Source organism: Centroberyx gerrardi, chromosome 12, assembly GCF_048128805.1.
Source record: "Centroberyx gerrardi isolate f3 chromosome 12, fCenGer3.hap1.cur.20231027, whole genome shotgun sequence".
In the NCBI taxonomy this organism is placed as follows: domain Eukaryota; kingdom Metazoa; phylum Chordata; class Actinopteri; order Beryciformes; family Berycidae; genus Centroberyx; species Centroberyx gerrardi.
Window position 1 is genome coordinate 17898221 of NC_136008.1, and position 21669 is coordinate 17919889.

Below are 21669 nucleotides of genomic sequence, written 5' to 3' on the forward strand. Positions count from 1 at the left end.
TCTTAAAGGTTGTTGTATGGCGTTAGAGAGTCATCAGTGCCCTGTCTCCATGTGAACCCATCCTGCTGAGGTTTTTGGAAACCCAGGGAAAAGCCTGGTTATCCTACAACCGAGTCTCAGGCCCAGTCCGGCATACTGACTGATCAACTACACCGATTCCTTATCTAGGCCGTGGCAGCTTGCCTTGCCCCACATAAAGTTATCATCATCCATTTATATATCATCTTACATCGTGTGTAGTATATATATTATGCATATGCACATGCCATTTGCAAGACGCCATTCTCCAAAGCGCCTTATGGCACTGCTTTACTTTGAGTGCAGTACTTCTTTGAGTGTTTCCCTTTGGAGCTAAGATAAGATGAATTGTTGACTTAACCTGTATAAATAGCTAAAATAGTCTTGTGTACACTTTAATTGAGGTGCCATGGAACATTATGTCCTGTGCTTTCAAGAAAGGACATTTGTAGGTTAAGTAACTTGGTTGGCTGCTAATGTAGACCACAGCATTTGTCCTACATAAAGTCCTAATCCATCAAAATTTGACATCTAAATATGCGCCATATTTGCTGTAGTGTGTTGACTTTACATGACTGAATGACTTAAGCAATCCTCGGTGTGCACACTTGATCCAAGATTACGTGGACCATTTTCTTAAATGCATTAAACCTGGAACTGTATTGTTTTCCTAACCCAGGATTGAAATTTGAGGAATACATTCTCACCCTGGGACAAAGTTTAATGACAAAAAAATAATGCTTCTCTTTAAATGTGGGGTCCGCAGCCCATTTGGAGTTATGATCCGTAGTTTAACAAACTGCATTAAGGAGATGGTACTGGCAGAAAGGACGCAGTTAAGGATGCAAGGCTTTTTGGAGGAAAAAGTGTGCTGTCTGTGCATGCTATCAGCTGTGCCTGATTGCGGTCCATCCAGCCATAACAGAAGTCCCCTATCAGACATCTATCTTCCACTAGTATCCTGCATCCTTCACTCAACATTAGCTCTCTCTCTGTCTGTCTCCGTCTTTCTCTCTCTGACTCACACATACACACACACACACATTCCTCAAATCACTCTATAGGATACATGGATTCCACACAAGGTCATCATCATCTATCTAGATTTAATACCATACATGGTGTGGAAAGCTACATTTACTTAAGTACACAAGACCAGCTTGCCTTCATCCATCAACATTTCCAACTGGAAAGTCACATTTAATATCTTGACTGACTGAAAAAACTGGTGCAGACTTGATCTTGATCTCCAACTATTGTGAATCAAAGCCAGATCCAGGGTTAATGTCTGCAGTCTTAAAGGTTAATGGTTCACTGAGTTGACTTGCTGATAAGGCTGAACCAGGCAGGCAGACAACTGAACCAGCAGACTATACTGGTTTTTCATGTGAGCTAGAAATTTTACCTATTGGTGTGTTTACCAGTGTTTGTTGAAGTTGCGTAGCTTGAAGTCTAAATCCCCAGGCTTGTTGGAAGATACTGACACTCTTGTCATGTTAGACATAAGAAAGCAGAACCCAGGTTACATGATGTGTTTTTTGTTGCAAATATGCTGTGTCTATACTTGACAAATTTTGACCCTAAACATTCCCACAAAACCACAAGCCTCTATTACATCCATGAATGATGTTCTTCTACTATATTAAAAAAATCCCATGGGGCTATCTGTCCTGAGATTACACTGTTTTGTGTTCAGAGCTGGCAGTTTTAATGAATGATTGATAGCCATCACCCTCAGTGATGCAAAGCAGCAGAATGTGGGTGTATGATCTGTGCCAGGACGACCCCGCCAACAGAAGATCTGGAGAGTTTCCTACCTATAGCTAGCTCCATTGCACCGTTCTTTGCCAGTACAGGTTTTAACTTGTCCAGGCACACTATAGAAAGCTCATTGTGTCTTTCTTTTGAACATCGCCCTACCTGTTTTCATATTGTTTGGACGTGCACATGACGGTGTTTGGGTGTGTGTGATAGTCCTTTTTTTTTTTTTTAAAAAGAGCAACAGAGAGAAAGAGTCAGCAGTTCTGTGCATGTGTGCACTTGTCTGTTTTTGTTTGTTTGACTGTCTGAGCGTATGTGTGTGTTTGTGTGTGTATGCATGAGTGTGTATGTGTCATCTAGTGTCATCCGGTACCATCCAGATGTCACACCCATTTCATATGATCCTTGTTTGTCAGACCAGACAGGATTACGCACATCTATGAATGAAACAGTAAAACACACGGCCTGTTGTGATAGACTGACTCCTCTTTTGTTCGTCACCACAAATAACCTGAAATGTTCTCCGCTACTGTGAAATAACTTATTTGGGTGTAAAAGCTTAAACAAACAATCTGAGTCCACAAAGTCAGACCTCCATTTGTTGTCAGTGGAGCAGGTCTAGAAGAGTTGTTCATAGTCATGAGTGATGATTACACTGTGTGAGATGGTAGGAATAACATGTGAATTCTGTTTTAAGGTGGATTGTCCATGCCTCCACTTAAGTCATTCGACTGACACACTAATGCAGAAATGGTCACAATGAATCACAATGATGCAGATTATTAGGGATAGACTGCACATTTGCATTTAAGCCTACATTGTTACATTTTTGTTATTAAAACTGCTCTACACCTGCCTTATTGGCCTAAATCACAAAGTGGGGCTGCAGCAGAGAAGAGCGTCCCCATCTCCACTAATTGAGACACCATACATTCGCCCTATTTGCCCAAATTAAATTGGGTCGGGTCACTGGCAGGAAATCTTGTCTGCACACAGGAGGTTATGAATCAAAACTTAAAAGTGAAATACAAACTGTCTCCTAAACATCAGCAAGTGAGTGAGAGAAAGCTGGACTCCTCAGTATTAGATCTTTGGTGTAAAGTGATCACAGACCAAACAGGCAGGTAAACAAGAGCATGCAGTGTGCAGTTCACTGATGGCACATTACAGGATTTCTGGATAATAAAGTCCATAAATGTCAGTTTCCTCTCACTGCCATTTGGGGCTGGCAAAATTGCGTAGTGTAACTTTAAGTAGATGCTCCTTTTCAGTATGACAATAAAACTTCACACAAATTGAAGTGATTCATTATTTATAGTAGTCTTTTAATTATCCTCAGTAAGGCTTCATTTTAATTTTATTTTTTATTTGGAAAAAGTTTCTACATAAGTGCTTCAGTTAAAATGCTTGTCAGCATTCTTCATTGAAACCAATGGGTAACATTAGCAGCAAGCTAATTAGCAAGCGTTCAGCTCATTGGTTTTATCTCTGTTCTCTCTCTCCATAGGTTGATGAACACGGAGAACAACCTATTACAGACCCGGGAGGAGGAGGGCGGGACGTTTGAGCGGACGCTGGTGGCTTCTGAGTTCGTCGACTGGCTGCTACAGGAGGGGGAGATGGCAACCAGGGAGGAGGCGGAGCAACTGGGACGGAGGCTCCTCGAACATGGCATCATCCAGCATGGTGAGGGGGAGAGGCTTACAAAGACAGGGATTGTACTGCAGTAGACCCAATGCATGAACTGTTACCACTGTGTTCAACCACCCCACTGAAAAGTTGCTGAAAATGTCCTGTGCATGTTAAAAACTTTTGATTTTGATTGCCAACACTATCAAACAACACCTGCATCATTCAGATACTGTTTTAGTATACAAAACAAAAGGTGATTGAAGTATTTCCTCTCAAGGTTTTATCAAACACACCCAGGAGGGCCAAATCTGCCTCAAAGCCACGCTCTTGACAGATTTATGATCTGTAAATGGGCTTTGGTGAGGGTGAAAGCCAGCAGCCCTGTAAGTGGCCCTGTGTCTGCTCTACATGATCCTGTGTCATTAAACACTTGGGAATGGCAAGAAGGGCCCTGCTGGTATGTTCCCAGTCTGTGTTGTGGCGTCTTCTGCTGCTATCTTGGCTCTGGTGTTGAGTTCCTCCGGTCAGACGAATCCAGACTTCAGCTGAACTCCTTCTCAGCTCGTCCTTAACCTTGCCATTTACGGCACCGAGTGACATGTGCCTTTGCTTTGCTCTTTTGTGTCTGGTATCTGAAATAATGGAAAATGCAAGAACCATGCCAGTCTAGTCCAGTCCCAAAACCCTTCACTGCTCTTTTTGGCCTCCAGACCATTCGGACCTGACCCACATTATATCTCAAACATGCTGGGGTTGTATTTCACTAGTCATGATTCTCTGTATGTCCTGTGCCTGACCTGACCCGGTGTATAGCTACGTTCAAGAGTATGTAGTGTTACAGAGTGTTACTAATAAACACAAGGAAAATGTGACCTGAGTGGCATGGGCATCAGGAAGTCGGCGAGTTTTACTGGCTGGAGGGCCGAGGCCCCAGCTTAGCATGTTTTCCATGCATACATGATACACACACACACACACACACACACACACACACACACACACACACACACACACACACACACACACATATAGACACTTTAAGGGGAGGCATCATATAACAGGAATTTTGCTTAGAGAAGACCAATAAAACAAATTTATATTCAATATATTCTATGACTCATTTCACAAAGTTAATCCCAAAATGCTGCTTAACTTAAAACAATAAGTTTGTAAATTAACCAATCACCTTTGAAAATAAACGGCAAACAGATGAGCAAGCACAGCGTCCCTTGTTGACTAGTCTATAGGGGAGTTTGAGAGAAAAAAAACTGACACCAAAGGTTCCCACTTGTTTGTTGTGTAAGGAAATCAAACATGTAATCCTCAGGTTTTACAGAGTAATGCTCCCCCTAGTTAATGCCGCGTTCACATTATGTCATGTTTACCCTAAATACAACCTGCCGTCACGTCAACCTCCTATAATAATTACAAGAGGGACGTGGGAACCTTTCGTGGGCTCCGATTTCTTCCACTTGGTGTCATGAATTGCGGAGGTGTGTCAACACAAGTGGTAAACACTGCTGCGAATCCACAGATGTCGGCAGTGCAAGATGATATAAAACAAAATGATCAGTCCTATTCACAGTAATACGATCCAGTCTACTTACAAAAAGCAAGTAATGTCTGCTGCGATTCGTTTAAGGTTGATTTTAAATTCAGAAATACAAATTATTTTGAATGTGGGCGTTACCTGTACATGTAGTTGACAGTCAGCTTATAGTAACTAACTGGTAGTTTTACCATCATGCTTTCTATGCAGTGGAGATTGAATTATTCTAGTTAAGATATTAAATCTCTTCATGAAAAGCTTTAACACCAGATCAAAAGGGAGAAAGCCATGATCCAGGAAATTACATTTGACCCACACAAGGCTCCGATTTAAGTATGTTGTGGAAATACTAGCTTGCTTGTTATAGTGTGTGTGTTTGTGTGGCTCCCTGTGTTTGTGTGTGTGTGTCTATCCGTCCGTGTGGTGTGTGTTTATGTGGACGAGGGTCTTATTTATTTGACCCCCCAGGAAATAAAGCATCATACGATAGTCTTCACCTCCCCTCCAAGAGAGTTCATGTTGATAGTGTTTCTTAAACATGGAGCTGGATCCTGACTCTGTTTGTGTTGGGTCCCTGCATGACAACATTAATCATATTAACCTATGTGTATGTTAAAGGGGAGAGACAAAGTTTCTTAAATTTGATTTGACTCAGAACCCGTGGTTCACACCCTTGTCTGATTAAATTAGGCTGTGTATACAACAGAGACATCATGTGGTTGCCTTTAGTGCTAGTATTTTTCATTTGTAGCAGATATTTCACCATATGGTGGGTGCTACACATTTGCACACATTTCATCAGTCTTTTGATTTTAACAAGCAATACAAATGGCCCTTAGTCAGATTGTTACATTGAAAGTGTAAAAAATTGTAAAGGTACAAGACTGAAGATGTGCAATATGGCCTTCAACAGAGACGGGGATTGTTATCAGCGATAAAGTCAGTGTGGATATAACACACTGTAGTTAGCAATAAGGAACAATGCATTGTAAAAATACTACTGTTAGACAGTATTATTGCCAGTATTTACCATCTAAATCATTTTAAAAAGAGATGGAATGATACCAACAGACAGAACAAGGAGATTAAGGAGAGAGACAGTGAAAGAGGGAGAGATGGTTAATCATGTGAGTTATTTCTGTCCTCTCTCCCTTTTCCCTCCTCTTCTCTTCATCTGCCTGATCTCCCCTCACCATCACACAGTTGGCCCATCTGCTCTCTCTCTCCTCTCTCGCTCTCTCGCTCTCTCGCTCTCTCTCTCTCGCTCTCTCTCTCTCTCTCTCTCTCTCTGTCTTTCTGTCCTCCCATCTCTCAAGTGCTGTAATAGAGCTGAGCATCTCCAGCATCTCTTGGAATGTGATGTATTTCACCACACACACACACACACACACACACACACACACACACACACACTCAGTGCGGCAGAGAGGTTGTTGTCACATCACTTAGTTAATGTCATACAGAGCCATATCTGCTTCCTGCTGGCCTGACAGACACTGCACACCATCAGCCTCCCTGTGGAAATACTGCACTGTGTGTTTTCTCATATGCCTTTTTGTTACAGCAGGTAGATTGAGTTAACAAAGAGCAATAGCTGTTAAATGTTTCATTTTTATAGTTTATTTATGTCTGTTTGTTTAGAGGATATCAGCCGCCACATTAAACACAGTGCGATTAAGGATTTGACAAACTGTAAGTCTAGAATTGAATGCAGTGCTCTATTGTAAAATACAATGCAAAGGATGGAGAGGGTGGGTGGGGAGGTTTAAAGGCTTGATATAGAAGAGCCGACTGATCTGAGACCCACAGAATGAGAGAAAGAGACTCAGGAACCCAGCTGATCAGACAGAGAGACTGATCACTTGAGAGAGAGCGAGAGAGAGAGAGAGAGAGAGAAAGAGAGAGTGACACAGCCCACGCCTGCATTCCTCCTTTCTGCCGGGCAGAGGTCATGTTCACACATTCACATACAGTGGAACAATAGCAGGCGAGTCTGGATGGGTCCACATTGTGTTTGGTTATATGTGTTCAGAATGACTGACAGCGTTTACTGTGGGACAGTATGGCAGCTGCTTTTCTATACTGTATATATCTGTTTTTTTATTATTTGGTCATATAGTCCAAATGAGATTAGGAATCCCTCCCAGAGAAGCAGCATTAAAACAGACATAAAGGTTGCTGACAGTGTATATAAACGCTGCAGACATTGTACATGAGCAAATTTACAATCAAACTCACATAAGGGCTAAGAGTAAAATGGAAATTGGCTACATAACTGAACAAAAGGCAGCGATCCAACAGCCAACCATCAGCATAAGGGGCCAAGCCTATATAAATCTTGGCTCAACAAAGCCTAGACTCTTTACTGAGTCCGCCTCAAGATCCTTCATAGTCAGCTTAAAAACTCAACAGGAGAAACCATTTCAGAAGCCATTTCAGTTTTAGTATAGTAAAATAGCTTTTTCAGTGTAATAGTGTGAAGTGGAGTGTAGACCTTGCTTTAAACTATGGCATAGGATGTTTTTTTTTTTTCTTTTTGTCACATGAAAAAAGCATTTTGTAAAGCTGACAATAGGCGTGCACCCATAAAATGATGCTAAAATAACTATACAGTAGAGTTGGACTCAATTAGCGCTGACTGTACATATCAGACAATAATCTAAAATTTTAAAACATCAGACAAAAACCATCAGACTAGTCTAAATTACAGTATCCATTTATATCAGGTCCTCATTGACTAGATTTTATACCATTTCCTACATCTGTAATCTCAGGAAAGTTTCGTGTGAGTAGCCAGGCAAGTAAATGGACCAGTAGTTATGGTTTAAGACAGAGGAATGCAGTATTACACAAGCTTACATAACCACACACAGGGAATTTGGTTTCTCAGTGGGTTAGTGAGTCATTTAGTTGGTTGGTTGGTTAATAATAAATAGTAATCTTTATTTGTGTTGAGCTGTACAAAACGCAGTTACAAGGAACAACAAAGACATAAAATCAACAGTAAAAGTAATAAAACAGGTTAAGAAATACAGTATAAAGCAAGGCAAGAACCAAAAAGAACCAACAACAACTCATAAAGGTAAATGCATAAAAGCAAGTCTATAAAAATGAGTTTTAAGAAGTGATTTGAAAGACTATATTATTTGAAAGATTACAGATTTATCCAGTATAAGCTGGCAGGCCTGTTACCAGTTTGCCTCATACCGTGTTTTAGAGTTTTAACAGGTCAATGATTATCAAAATGTATGATGAATGTCCCAGTGTTTCTCAAATTTTTCACAGTCTTTCATTCTATTGACACATTTTTTCATATCCTTGACTTAGTCTGACCTTGAGAACGTCGTTAATTCAAACAAAATGATACTGTAACTGTTCAGTCCAGCTGCTCTTATCAGCTCAGCTAAGATAACTGAGGTCGGATCAGGTCAGCGCTCCTGAGTTTAATGCACGCTCAGCACAGGTGAGTTCAGCTCAGTGCAGCTTACTTCTGCTCACTTAACTTCAGTGTGCTTTAAGGTCAGTTCAGTTCAGTTGAAGAGTATGAATCAGCGCCATAGTCAGCTTTTTGGCCCAGATGGCCTCTGGGTAAAATGATCACACATTCACTGAGTTGTTTAAATAACTCCCCACTGCACTGAGTGAGGAGTCAGGAATTTGACTCTGACCCATGACCAGTGTATAAACTAATCAACAGCAGAGAGATCAATCTCCTGCACACGCTGTTCATGTCCTGTAAGAGCTGTACTCCGTGTTACAGGTAAATTAAATTAAGTGAAAAAGGAGCATCATGGTGGCTTAGTGGGCTAAGGCGTATACTGTATACTCATGACATCATAATTTTGAATCCATCTCCTGATGCTTTGTCACATGTCATCCTCTCTCTCTCTCTCTCTCTACCTCCTTTTCTCTCTTTCTTAACAATTTTGTCTCCTTAAGCAGAGACATCATAGAAAATAACTTTTAAAATAACATTCCTTAAAACAGTTTAGCTTCCTTAGTGCCACAGCTAGGGTTACTCAAATCTTTTGGGTCTGTCATGTATGAATTTCTAGCAATGACATGAGATTTAAAATGAAATTAAAGTGTCCCTCTCCTCCCCTCCCCTCCCTCTCTCTTATGCTCTTTTTCTCCCTCACTCTTTTTTCTTTCTGTCTCTTGCTCTGCTGCACCCTCCATCTGTTTCTTTTCTCCCCCTCTCTGTTTCTTCCTCACCAGTGACCAACAAGCACCACTTTGTCGACGGGGCCCTGCTCTACCAGTTCAGGATGAACTTCCGTCGCCGGCGGCGATTGATTGAGCTTCTTAACGAGCGCGGCCGCAGCATCCCAGAGAGCCACGACAGCCCCTTCTGTCTGCGCAAGCAGAACTCAGACGGAGGCAACACCAGCTTCCTCTCAGGTAGAGACCACACACACACACACACACACACACACACACACACACACACACATACGGACATGGTCACACTGCTGAAATAAAATGCTTAAATGATTAGTTGATTAATTGATTAGGGGATTGACAGAAAATTCATCCATTATAATTTTGATAATCAGTTAATCATTTTAGTCATTTATCAAGTACAAACTACCAAATGTTTTCTGGTTACAGCTTCACAAATGCTAAGATTTGCTTACTTTTCTCCATTTTATATTATTAATTTGGTGTTTTTTGGCTACTGGTCAGACCAGCCTAACCCTCGTGATGGACATCTCTCGTTGTTTTTGACATTTTATAGACTAAATGGTCAATCAATAATGGAAATAATCGTTAGTTGTAGCCCTAGTCACACTGACTGACACACACACACATACACACACACATACACACACACACACACACACACACACAGTAAACTTTAATTTAGTTTAATTTAGATAGTTCACTTATCTGTACAGTGATAATACCCAATTTTAGGAATACAAAGAGGAGCTGAAGATACCTGTTTCGTAATTAAAGTCAATTGATAACTTTACATGTTTTGATATGTTCATATATTGACGCTTCTTTGTACTTTTTACTGAAGTATTTTTCTTTCTTTTGCTGTTTTCATTAAATGGATGAAATTATTTCCCTTGCACCCTTGATTCTTCCTTCTAGGCAAACATCACACAGTGACATATTTACTCCTTTTGCCTTATCTTCAGTAGACGCGCGCACACACACACACACACACACACACACACACACTAACTGGTGTCCTTGGTGTTCTCTGTGAGAGGGACGTTAACAGAGCGGAGCTATTCGTGTTGCTAGGCAGAAGAACAGTGTAACATGGCCAGAAGTGCTGAATCCGGTTCTTCAACATCACATCATTCTGTTGACTTTACCTCCAGGAAGAAAATGTAGCAATTTGCAATTTCAGCTCAGCTTCAGCTTTTATTTGGGTTCATTCAATTCAGATCATGCCTAATTATATTCTTAGTTTTAGTAGAAGATTAATTGCTGTAATGCACTATAGAAATGTCTGTATGGGGCGTTCTGTGGCTCAGTGGATGTTGGGCTAGACATGCATGTAATACCTCTTTGACCTTACATACACAGAACTGTGTGTGTGTGTGTGTGTGTGTGTGTGTGTTTGGTAGACGACAGCCCCACTACTCTTTTCCTCCTGTACAGTGCATTCACCTACTGGTGCGACCAGTAATTGCTTCAATAAATCGTGTTAAATTAATTCTAGTCTTTCCTCTACTTTGTCTCTTTCCCTCCCTCGCCCCTCTCTCTCTTTCTTTCCCGCTCACTTTTTGTCTTTGTCTCTGTCCCATCTTTGTCTCCTCACCCTGCCTCTCTCTCTCTCTCTCTCCCTCTCTCTCTCTCTCTGTCTGTCTGTCCCAGTGAGTCCCACTAAAGAGATAAAGGTGGTGGTCGGCGCCCGTCGCAGCAGCATGAGCAGCAGCTGTGGCAGCAGCGGTTACTACAGCAGCAGTCCTACGCTCAGCAGCAGCCCACCTGTCCTCTGTAACCCCAAGTCTGGTGAGAGGACACACACACACACACACACACTCACAGTCTACTATGTGAAGGGCCTCTTAGCGTGATAAAGTGCCTTAGACATTTGACTGTGCTGTGAGTCTCAAAGGTCTCCTCTTGTATTGAAAAATGTCTCCTGCAGAGTGTGTGTGTGTGTGTGTATGCAGATGCAGATGCGTGTGTTTAGAGAAAGAGAGAGACAGATGTGGAGGATCCAGCGACAGTCATATGTTATACAAGAACTACTATATGTTGTTTCAATTCGTTTTTAGGTGGTGTTTGTTCATTTTAGTTTAGGTATCAAATTTAACAAATGTTTAGTTTAGTTTTTATTTTGTTTTTTGTTTTTATAATGATCATGTTGAATATTGCCATTTGGGCATAGTGCAGTAGGTTAATGTACAGTATTGATAATGTATTGAAAGTGTTCCTTAATTGTTCAGGTCATTCATCAGGTGAGTGTAATAATGTTAGTCAATTGATTACAGGCTTCTCTCTCATACTTTTGACTTGTGATACAAACGTCTCATATTACTTTACTTGTGGCACACTACTACATTCGATAGAAGTACAAGGACACACACCCGCTCAAACAAACAAAAGACTAACACACTTCTGAACCCCTTCATTCTGTCACAACTAGTAAATCCGCTTTTTATTCAGTGTAATTACAATGAGATGTTAAAGAGACTAAATGACTAAATGTTAAATGGAGAGGGAGAGAGATTTATGTGTGTGAGATGTCTGTGCATGTCCGGTTGTAAGTGATAATCATATATCAGTTTTTGAGACATTTGAATGGTGTAATGACGCCTTTGAGCACTGCGTGTGTGTGTGTGTGTTGGTCTGTCTGTCCTTACTGTGTGAGAGGTTTCCTTTGATGTGTCTAATCCAAGCAGAGACCTTGACAGGAGTCTCTTTGTACCAGAACCCCCCAACATGCACACACACACACACACACACACACACACACAATGGACAGGAGCAGGAAGACAGAGACACACAAACACTTATTTCTCTGCTTCACATTAACTTTACTAATCATGCATATCACATGATAGGAAGAACTCCAGTCTCTGCGTCCTAATTTACAAGGTTCATAGTAGAGTGAACAAAACTTTCCCATTGAATGAATGGAGCAGTCTGTCTCACAGAGTGTCTAGTATATATTTATGAAAACGGTGAGAAAAAAACTGATAGTACAAAGAATAGCACGTAGACATTGGCCTCTGAGATGAGGTAGTATACAGATGATGAGATATTAAAATGGAAGTCATCCTCTGTATCTAATCAGCTCAGGATTTTCACTGAGAGATTATGGAAATATAGAGACCAAGAGGATAAAGCCGTCTCTCTCTGTCTTTCTCTCGCTCTTTCTCATCAGATTCAGATTAAGTGCTGCAAGCCGGCCATAACACACTCATGCAGTACGCACAGGTTATCTGTAGGCTCAGCAGAATGTAATGTTATGAGGGCAGATGGGACTACAGGACAGATGTGAACCTCAGAAACCTTTCAGTAGATTTTTGACCGACATGACGAGTTCTTTATCTCATCTCACAAGTGATGTGTCCTCTTCAGTTTGTGTGTGTGTGTGGAAAAGAAATCAAATACAATTCAAGTCTGTAGCATTAACAAAATTTGCTGAACTGTGTTACATCAAAGCATCTTCCCAGACGCTCTTGTGTATTTTTTTAACGACTCTCATGAATGCAGTGAATTTGAAATCAATCTTCCACATATGTGGAGACACAAGAGTCCAGTTCAGGCCAGTGTAGGGTGATGTTGAAGTGAGTAATGAAGAGGGGAAGTTAAGGGGTTGGGGTACTGTTGCAGGAAGTTGGGAGCCTCCAGGCACTGTTGGCATGTGACCGACATTAAGACATTCTACACACACACACACACACACACACACTTCTTTTCTACCAACAGTACTGTGTTTGTGTGCGTCAATGTTCATGCCTGTTTGCATTCATGTGTGTGCGGTTGTTTGCGTCAGTACCTCTTTGTATTGTAACTGTTGGGTATGTGTGTGTGCTTTGCTGCCTGTGTGTGTGTGTATGCGTGTCATGCCAGTCTGTGTCATGTTAGTAACATGTTGCGTGTGTGTGTTTCTCTCTCGACAGTTCTGAAGAGACAAGTGAGTCCAGAGGAGCTACAGACACCAGGAGGACCCTATATAAAGAAGACATTCACTGTAGGACACACACACACACACACACACACACTCTTTAGCCCAGCAGTCAGACACTCCCTCTCACACACACACTTGTAGATACATGAAGCGAGGCACTCAGTCATGTGCAGACGCATGCAGCTCAGGCACATGCACACACACACACATGCACACACACACACTGACGCCTGTTTCACCATGCAGTTGGTCTAAATGTTCGAACCGTTACTTGAGGTAAGATTAGATGGGGTGTGGTAACCATGGTAATCACACACTAATAAGAGCTCTCCTTATTGGCTGTGGCTCAGTAAGTGTGAAGGTGATTGGCTTTTAGACCAGACCCTGGCAGTGTGGAATATGTACAGGGGGCCCCATACGAAGGAAAGATCTGATAAGTGTGTGAGTGTGTGTGTGTGTGTGTGTGTGTGTTTCATAACTATTATACACTCACCGAGCACTTAATTAGGAACACGGTGTTCTTAATAAAGTGCTCAATACTAATACTGGGTAGGTATCAGCTAGCAAAGTGACATCCGCCTCCAGGTTGGTGTTGTGCATTCTGAGATGCTTTTCTGCTCACCACAGTTGTAAAGAGGTTATCTGAGTTACTGTCGCCTTTCTATCAGCTCCAACCAGTCTGACCATTCGCCTCTGACCTCTCTTATCAACAAGGCGTTTCCGTCCACAGAACTGCCGCCCACTGGATGTTTTTTGTTTTTCGCACCAGTCTGTGTAAACTCTAGAGACTGTTGTGCATGAAAATCCCAGGAGATCAGCAGTTTCAGAAATACTCAAACCAGCCCGTCTGGCACCAACAACCACACCACAGTCAAAGTCACTGAGATCACATTTTTTCCCCATTCTGATGTTTGATGTGAACATGAACTGAAGCTGCAGACCTGTATCTGCATGATCTTATGCATTGCATTGCTGCCACATGATTGGCTGACTGGACAATTGCATGAGTAAGCAGGTGTACAGGTGTTCCTAATAAAGTGCTCGGTGAGTGTATATGACTACTATATATGTTCTACTTCAGGATAATGAGTTATAAACACCCCACTGTTTACTGACTCAAAACCCAAACACAAAACGATTACTAACCAAGTTCTTTTCCATCTTTTCCAATTCATTCTCTATATTGTATATCTACAGCTGAGCAGAGGGAAAACAAGCACATTCCTGCAGACAATACTAAACATGGAACAAAAGAAGAGTCTGCACACTGGAAGCTGCTCCCAAGATTATTCATTCATTAACACCTAGATGGGTGTTCATCAGAGAAAAGACAATTGAAAAACACCACCACTTACTAGCCACGCTCACTTCCCTGAAGGGTTACATCATGTGACTAGGTATCACGCTTAGGCCAGTACAAAAAATATGCATTGAATGAAATTTGAAAAATGCATTACAAAAACAGTAAAAAAACATACAGTCATTTAGGGACCTTGGGAGCAGCTTACATCTGCAACTGATCATCAACTGACCATGTTAACATTTGATGTGTTGTCGTTTCTCCCCAGATTGTAGGCGATGCAGTGGGCTGGGGCTTTGTGGTGCGAGGCAACAAACCCTGTCACATCCAGGCTGTGGACCCCAGTGGACCTGCTGCTGCCGCCGGCATGAAGGTATGGAGGGAGGGAGGGAGGGAGGGAGGGAGGAACGGGTGGAGAGATGAGGATATTAAACCTGTGTGAACCCCAGTGGGCTTCTGCTGGGATAAAGGGATAGAGGGAGAGGAGGGCAGTAAACCTTGTTACAACTCTTAGTGGACCTGGACCAACTTAGCTTCAAGGTTTGGATGGAGGGAGATCAGGAGGTAGGGATGGAGGGGAGAGGTAAAAGGGGGGGGGGGAAACGCAGCAGCAGGAGAAAGCAAGGAAGAGTGGGGGATTGAGGAGAGAGAGTAGTGTGTGTGTGGAAGAGTAAATAGGAAATAGGAAGAGAAAGAAAGGAAAAGTGTTGAAGGAAAAAATCCACCCTCGGATACACTTGCAGATATCATCAGTTCAGTGCTTTCCAGCAGTTATTTTGTGATGAGGTTTTGTAATTTACTTTTTTTACTTCTCAAAATAAACAAAATTCACATTTAGTATTGTAGTCCAACAATCCTAGACAGTTTAGTCAAAATGGTCTGTTGCTCTTTGATTCTGAGGGGCTGAAACCAAACCTGATGTTTGCCATTGATGTTTAGTTGAAATTTTTTCTTCTATTAAACTCCATTGTAGCTGTGCTAGAAATATATCATTGTCACGTCATCTATGTTTGTCTGGTTATTTGCTGAAACTTAGAAACTAAGAAAAATACACCAACCAAACAACAAAATAGGCCCAAAAATGCAAGGTACATCGCCAATAGCTGCATTTTTTTAACAGTGATAAAGTGCTTTAGGGTTGATTTGTTCTTTAAGTAAATACTGTCTCATCTAAGCTGCGGACTGAGAGAAGTGTTGGACTAGAAAGAGTGGGAGAGGGAGGGAGGGGGAAGAAAAAGCAAGGAGGACAGGGAGAGTGGGGGGAGGCCTGCTGTAGCTGCCACAGCCTCCATGAAGAAGATAGACAGGACATCGAGCAGAGAGAAGGGGTCAAAGCAGGAAGGCGTTGTGGAGGGAGGAACGAAGTGAAGGAGGAGGGGAACTGAAATGTCTGTACTGCTACAGCTGGCATGGAGGTATGTACACATACTGGCAGCAAGGAATCCTGGGAATGCAGAGCACAGCAGTACTGACTGTAACCACAACATGGAGAGGGAGGGGAGGGGGAGGGCAGACTTGGAGGAGAGAGAGAGCGAGAGCGGATTGAATGAAGTGGCAAAAACGGGCAGCAGAAGCCCGAGACAGGAGAGAGGAGTGCAGAATCAGATGACAGGGGAAGAGAAAATAAAGTAACAAAAAGCAAAATAAGCACATAATTTGTGCTGTCAGCTGAAAATGTTCAAATAGTCGACTTTTCAAGAATTCATAAAAACAGTCTTGCTTTCAAATTGGTGGATTAAATTAAACAGTGGGATCAAAATTGCTGTCTTAGGCCCATGGGTGAATGAAACTGTGAATAAGTAAAGGAAGATGCAAACTTTCAATTCAAGTAGAAAAATTGGTGCTGTGATGTCTTCCCACAGCAAGCAGTAAAAATGGAAAAAGCAAAATGTAATTGTACATGACAGGAACGGCAGAAGAGCAAAGAAAAGGAAAGGAGAACATGTTAAGAGCGAGGGAGGGAGGGCAGAGAGAAGACAGAAGAGCCGAAGAGGAGTGTGGAGGATGGGAGTGAAGAGGAAGGAGGCAGAGCAGCTCAAGTGTGGTACTGAAAGAGGAAGCAGTCGCTGGAAATATAATATCACTTCTGCTTTGGTTTCTACTAAAACTCCGGTCATATTTTATCACCATAGCGACATGTGTCATGGTTCACAGCTATATGTTACAGTCATAAAGATGTCCATGCTCATAAAGGGTGTGTGTGTGTGTGTGTGTGTGTGTGTGTGTGTGTGTGTGTATACACATCTCATGTTTTTGTGGCCTATATTGAGACTGTGAGAGAGCAAAGCGGAGAGGAATGCATGTCACCAAAACCTCGTAATTCCAATTTTAGTGTGTCTTTTTTTTTTAATCCAAATTGAAAGTTAACACATTAACTTTCACATGCTGAATAATTTTCAAGAACATAAGGCCCATAAAAACCATGCAAAAGCCATCCTGTATTTTCACAAAATGAGTTATTCTTAGTTTGTGATATGTATGAGTTTTCGGAGATACAGGATTTTCACATGATAGCAGCAATATGTTCCTCTTAATTTGTGCTGTATGGTAGAATAAATTCCTAGACAGACATTGTGCATCAATGTGTGCTACAGCTTTACGGTTCACTAGTCTATTTGTGTCTATTTACATAAAGTAATATTTTACAGTCCCAAAGAGAGCCAGAGAGAGATCAGGAGCAGGAGGGGACGACAGTTTAAACTCCCTACAGTTCCTGGAAGGTTTGCCCCATTTCCACCTCACCTGACTACATTTATTGATTTTCAGTTGAGCAGTAAAAACAGCACAGCAGAGGGAATGCTATACTGGAAGATATTGGCGCTGCAGTCCCAGGCAAGCGGCCAAAAGAGATTTTTTTTTTTTTAACTGAGAGGGCAGGTAGTAAAATGCATTACGAGGCTCTTCTCATTTGTCATCATACACACTTGCACCCAAACACTCTCTCTGTCTTTGTCTCTCTCTCACCCCCCCCCCACCCCCCACCCCTCCCCCAGCTTAGTCCTAACCATAATGGATCCAACACGCACTTATGTAACTGTCAGAGACATCACTCTTACAGCTACTTCTAACGCACTTATATAAGGCTACAGTAAGCTGTGATGGTGTGCTTGATTTGTTTGTGCACGTCCATGTGTAACCTTGTGTCCATCCGTGCGTACTGTACTGTACTGTACTGTACTGTACTGTGCGGCGTGTTTGCACATGATTACACGCGTGTGTGTGTGTGTGTGTGTGTGTGTGCGGTCAACAATGTTTGGTTACAGTATTTGTACCATGCAGAAATGGTGGTCCGAGTCTCTCACCCCCTCTCTATCTCTCTGTCTCTGCTCTTTGGCAAGTCAACGCTTTAGAAGCTTTCAACTGAATATTTAAAGGTACAAACACTTAAATCAATCAGGCAATCTTCAGGTTAAAGGTCATATTTCATCAGATCGTCGTATACCGTTCTTATTCTGAACATAGCAGATGGTGTTTTAACCCTAAATTGAAAACATTTAATATTTTTGTGTATTATTGGTTATACTTATGAGCCACATACACACTCACAATAAAAAACTATGACCACTGGTAGACATAAAAAAAAAGGTCATGGGTCAGAATCAAACCCACAAGACCACATGTACATGAGGCTTAGCCCGCTGATCGACCAGGGAATTCTAGTATATGGTTTCAGTTCAGCCAGTTGGTATTCTTCTTTTTCAGTACAGCCTTTTTTTGGTTTCTCTGGCTGCCCGAGTCTTCAAAGGACTTGAGTTAAAACCTTAAAACCCAGGACATCCATCACCTGAGTTTTCTTCTGTAAAGGAGGAATTACCTTGGATACAGTTGTTATCGCTACATGCCAGTTTAACGTCTTGTTTTCTTGGAATATCTCTATCTCTCTCTCTCTCTCTCTCTCTCTCTCTCTCTTGCTCTGTTTCTTTTTCTCTTTTCTCTCCCTGTGTGAGAGAAGTTTTAACCCCCTCACTGCTGGGAGCCATTCACTCCAGCTGGACCCCGGCCAAGACCAACAACAACCCCACAGCCTGAAAGGAGAGAAGGGAGGAGTGGGAGAGAAAGAGGGGGGGGGGAGGTGCTGGGAGAGAATTAAGAGGGGTAAAAAGAAGTGGAGGGGAAAGGAGAGGTAGAAAAGAGGTCGTGAGGGAAGTAGAGAAAGAGAGCATGTCCATGATTGTGTGTGAGAGAGAGTTGTTTGGCTTTGTGAGTATATTCTGCAGTGTTGAGTGTACATGGGGTTTAGATGGGATTACAGCGAGGGTCCGAAATTCCTCCGCGACACAGGATTAAGACTAGCGGTCTCGGCCTCTTTCCTTCCTTCCCTCCCTCTCTCACTCTCTCTTTTCATCTCTCCTTTCCTGCCTCTCTCTCTCTCTCTCAATCCCTTCCGCCCTCTCTGTCTTTTGATCTCTGTCTTTCCTGAAACATTCAGCAGCACAGGAAAGAAATTTAGGAGCAGTGGCTGTGAAAATAACTGAAAATCTCAAGAATTGTAAGCCCCATTTATAGGTAGCATGGATTCGTTTTAGGAGAATTGGCTACTAAAATGGTTGCATTGCACAACCCTGTTATCTGGTCCTGTATGTTTCGTGAACCCAGGACCTATGAAACCCGTCCATAACCCACAAGTCAGTCCGTTCTTTCTCGGTTCCTGAAAAATTGTCTTGTTGGTGACGCGAGGTTTTCTCCCATCATCAGTAGTGTACTTCTTCACTTCACTGATTTATAGGCAACATAACTGTTGGAATAATTATGTGACAAACTGTGTTGCTCCTCTGTCGTCTCTGGCCACGCATCATACCTCTGTCAGCATCAGGTTTTTCACCTCTCTGGGAAGCAGTGGGAACTTTGGGAAAACCTTTTGGGCGAGTGCGCTTGCCCGTGTAGCGTGCGCCTTTTAATAGCTCGCCGCCGTAAACCACAGCAACTGTAGCAGCAGCGTCATGTTGCAACAGCAGCGGCTAGAAAGCAGTTCTGTCAGCTCTTATTTTTATCACAGCTGCCGAGTTGGAACACTGATTAAATAACGATAAGGGCAGGCGGGGTCCAGGCGTGACCGGGGAGTGATTGGGACATGGCTCTCATGCTGTACCTGGTCTAATTTAGGCACAGCTCCAACTTTATGTCAAGCGTGATCAGTGTGTGTTTGTAGCTCTCTGCAAGGTGAGCTTTGAGTGTGTTTGAATTTCCTTCTAGGCTGATTGAAGCCTTGTTTGTTACAGTGAGATGGAGTGAGAGCCAGGTTACGTTTGTATAGCTGCTTGTATCTGTAGACAAATGCTGTTAAATCTCTCATTCCTTCTTTTTCTGTCTGCCTCAACTGTCTTTCTTGCTTGCTCTCCCCATCTCTCTCTACCTCCCATCACTTTCTATCCCCTACTCTGTTTCAATTCATCTCAACATGCTTTATCGGCATGAAAGTTAAGCACAATACTACCAGAGCTTCAAGATATCTCTTTCTCTCTTTCTCTTTCTCTGTCTTTGTCTAGGTGTGTCAGTTTGTGGTGTCGGTGAACGGTCTGAACGTCCTCTCTCTGGACTACCGGACCGTCAGCAACCTGATCCTAACCGGGCCCAGGACTGTGGTCATGGAAGTGATGGAGGAGGCATAGCGTTGAGGAGAAGAACGAGAGAAAGCCTCGCAGAGTCGGGAGTGGAAGTTTTAGCACTTGACCTCAGAACCACGGTGATGGAGGAACGTGGACGACGGAGAGGTATCTGAGAGGAGCGACGGACTCGACTCTAAACACAAGTCATTCTCTGTCTCTTTGCCGACGTCTTTGGGTATTTGATTGGAGTAAATGACTCGACTCTTAGACAAAACACTCTAGTCACTCTTTGCATTTGGAGACCCGCGCACGAGAGAGAGGAAGCGAGAAAACCACCACTTTCACAGCTGGTGATCAAGCAGCAAAAAATGAACTTACAAAGATTCTCAGTCTTAAATGAGGATGGAAGAGTAGAATGGAAAATCCCGTATTGTTTTTGTTAACCTTCGGGTCGGGAACCAAAACTGTAACATGGGTCTGTTGCTGATGGCTCCCCCCACATGACGAGAGCAGTGATATGTTTTATTAAAGAAACCGAGTCCAAGGATGAGAGACAAAGTGCATCATCTGAGCCTGGGGATGAAAAAGTTATAGCTGCAGTTGTAACATAAGGAAGGATAGATCATGTTGACACATTCGGTGACCTCTCCCCTAGTTTCTGCCTCTTGACTCCAACTCAAAATGGCTCTGCACTGCCCTCTACTGTCCAGAGATGGACCTTTTTTCATGTTTTATAAAACTACATAAATTCAAAGGCGCTGGTTTCAGGGTTTTTGAAAATGTTTCTACCCTGGGAAATCACTGTGTTAATTAGTAAAACATACTGCTGCCCTTGTCATGTGCAAAATTAAAAGTAAGTTAATCAGCAGGTAGATTTACGTGTACTAGGAATTTGCCTTTGTGAGTTAGTGTACATAATAACATAAATGCAGTGATAAACAGTAACAGACATTAACAGGCACATTGTACATAGTAAGTTACAAGAGATTTTATACAGTATACACAATCAAAGGAAATTGAACCGCTGCTCTAGGGAATGGTGTACATAGTCAGGATGAAGCCTCATTACCGCTCAAGCCTGGGTTTCAGCATTGAGAACATCTTGGATCCATTATAAATCAATGTGTTAAAAAGGATTGATTAACCTCTTTCTTCCAAAATGGGGCAGAATACAGCTCAAGGCCTAGATAGAGACAAAAACATCTTCAATGACACAAGAACTCTTATCATTTCTAGGAGTTTTTTAAGAGAATAAGAACTAGAATAAATCTTCTATGTTAAGTTTAATGTTTAGCTGTTCTTAGCGCTAAGTTACTTTTGGCAAACCTAGCCAAACAGTGTAGCAACTACCAGTTGTTAAAAAACCCACTGGGCATGCCCAGTAACAGAAGCAATGCCAAATCAATGCCAAAACAATCCTAAACTATTGTTGGAGTCGAGCAATGCCAACCAGAGTTGATTGGGAAAATGTCATACCTGGAAAATATAAAGATTAAATATTTAGATGTAGCCTATAATCTATTGTCTTTGAATATAGATATTGCATCCCCATACTCTGTGACATTTGAAGAGTAGTATAGCTATAGAAAACACAGTAGATTGACTATATGAACACTTAAACTATTTAACAGAGATAGTTTCTAATTGACTAAAGCACTTAATCTAAATTATCTTTTTTTTTATATATAAGACCTTAGAATTTGAATATATTGAAGTTGTCGTATACCATGTGAATATACAATCTGACATTTCTAGTTGG

At 42.0% G+C, this 21669-nt stretch overlaps 1 protein-coding gene across 1 annotated transcript in view; it reads left to right on the forward strand.

Annotated features, from left to right (window-relative positions):
• Positions 1-21669, forward strand: part of deptor (DEP domain containing MTOR-interacting protein) — a 32982-nt gene extending 11313 nt beyond the window's left edge. Inside the window, exons 5-10 of the mRNA XM_071901612.2 lie at positions 3287-3465; positions 9179-9361; positions 10796-10933; positions 13057-13127; positions 14633-14737; positions 19851-21669. Coding sequence (XP_071757713.1) covers positions 3287-3465; positions 9179-9361; positions 10796-10933; positions 13057-13127; positions 14633-14737; positions 19851-19973 — 799 coding nt within the window. The 3' untranslated portion in view covers positions 19974-21669. The remainder of the gene's footprint in view (positions 1-3286; positions 3466-9178; positions 9362-10795; positions 10934-13056; positions 13128-14632; positions 14738-19850) is intronic.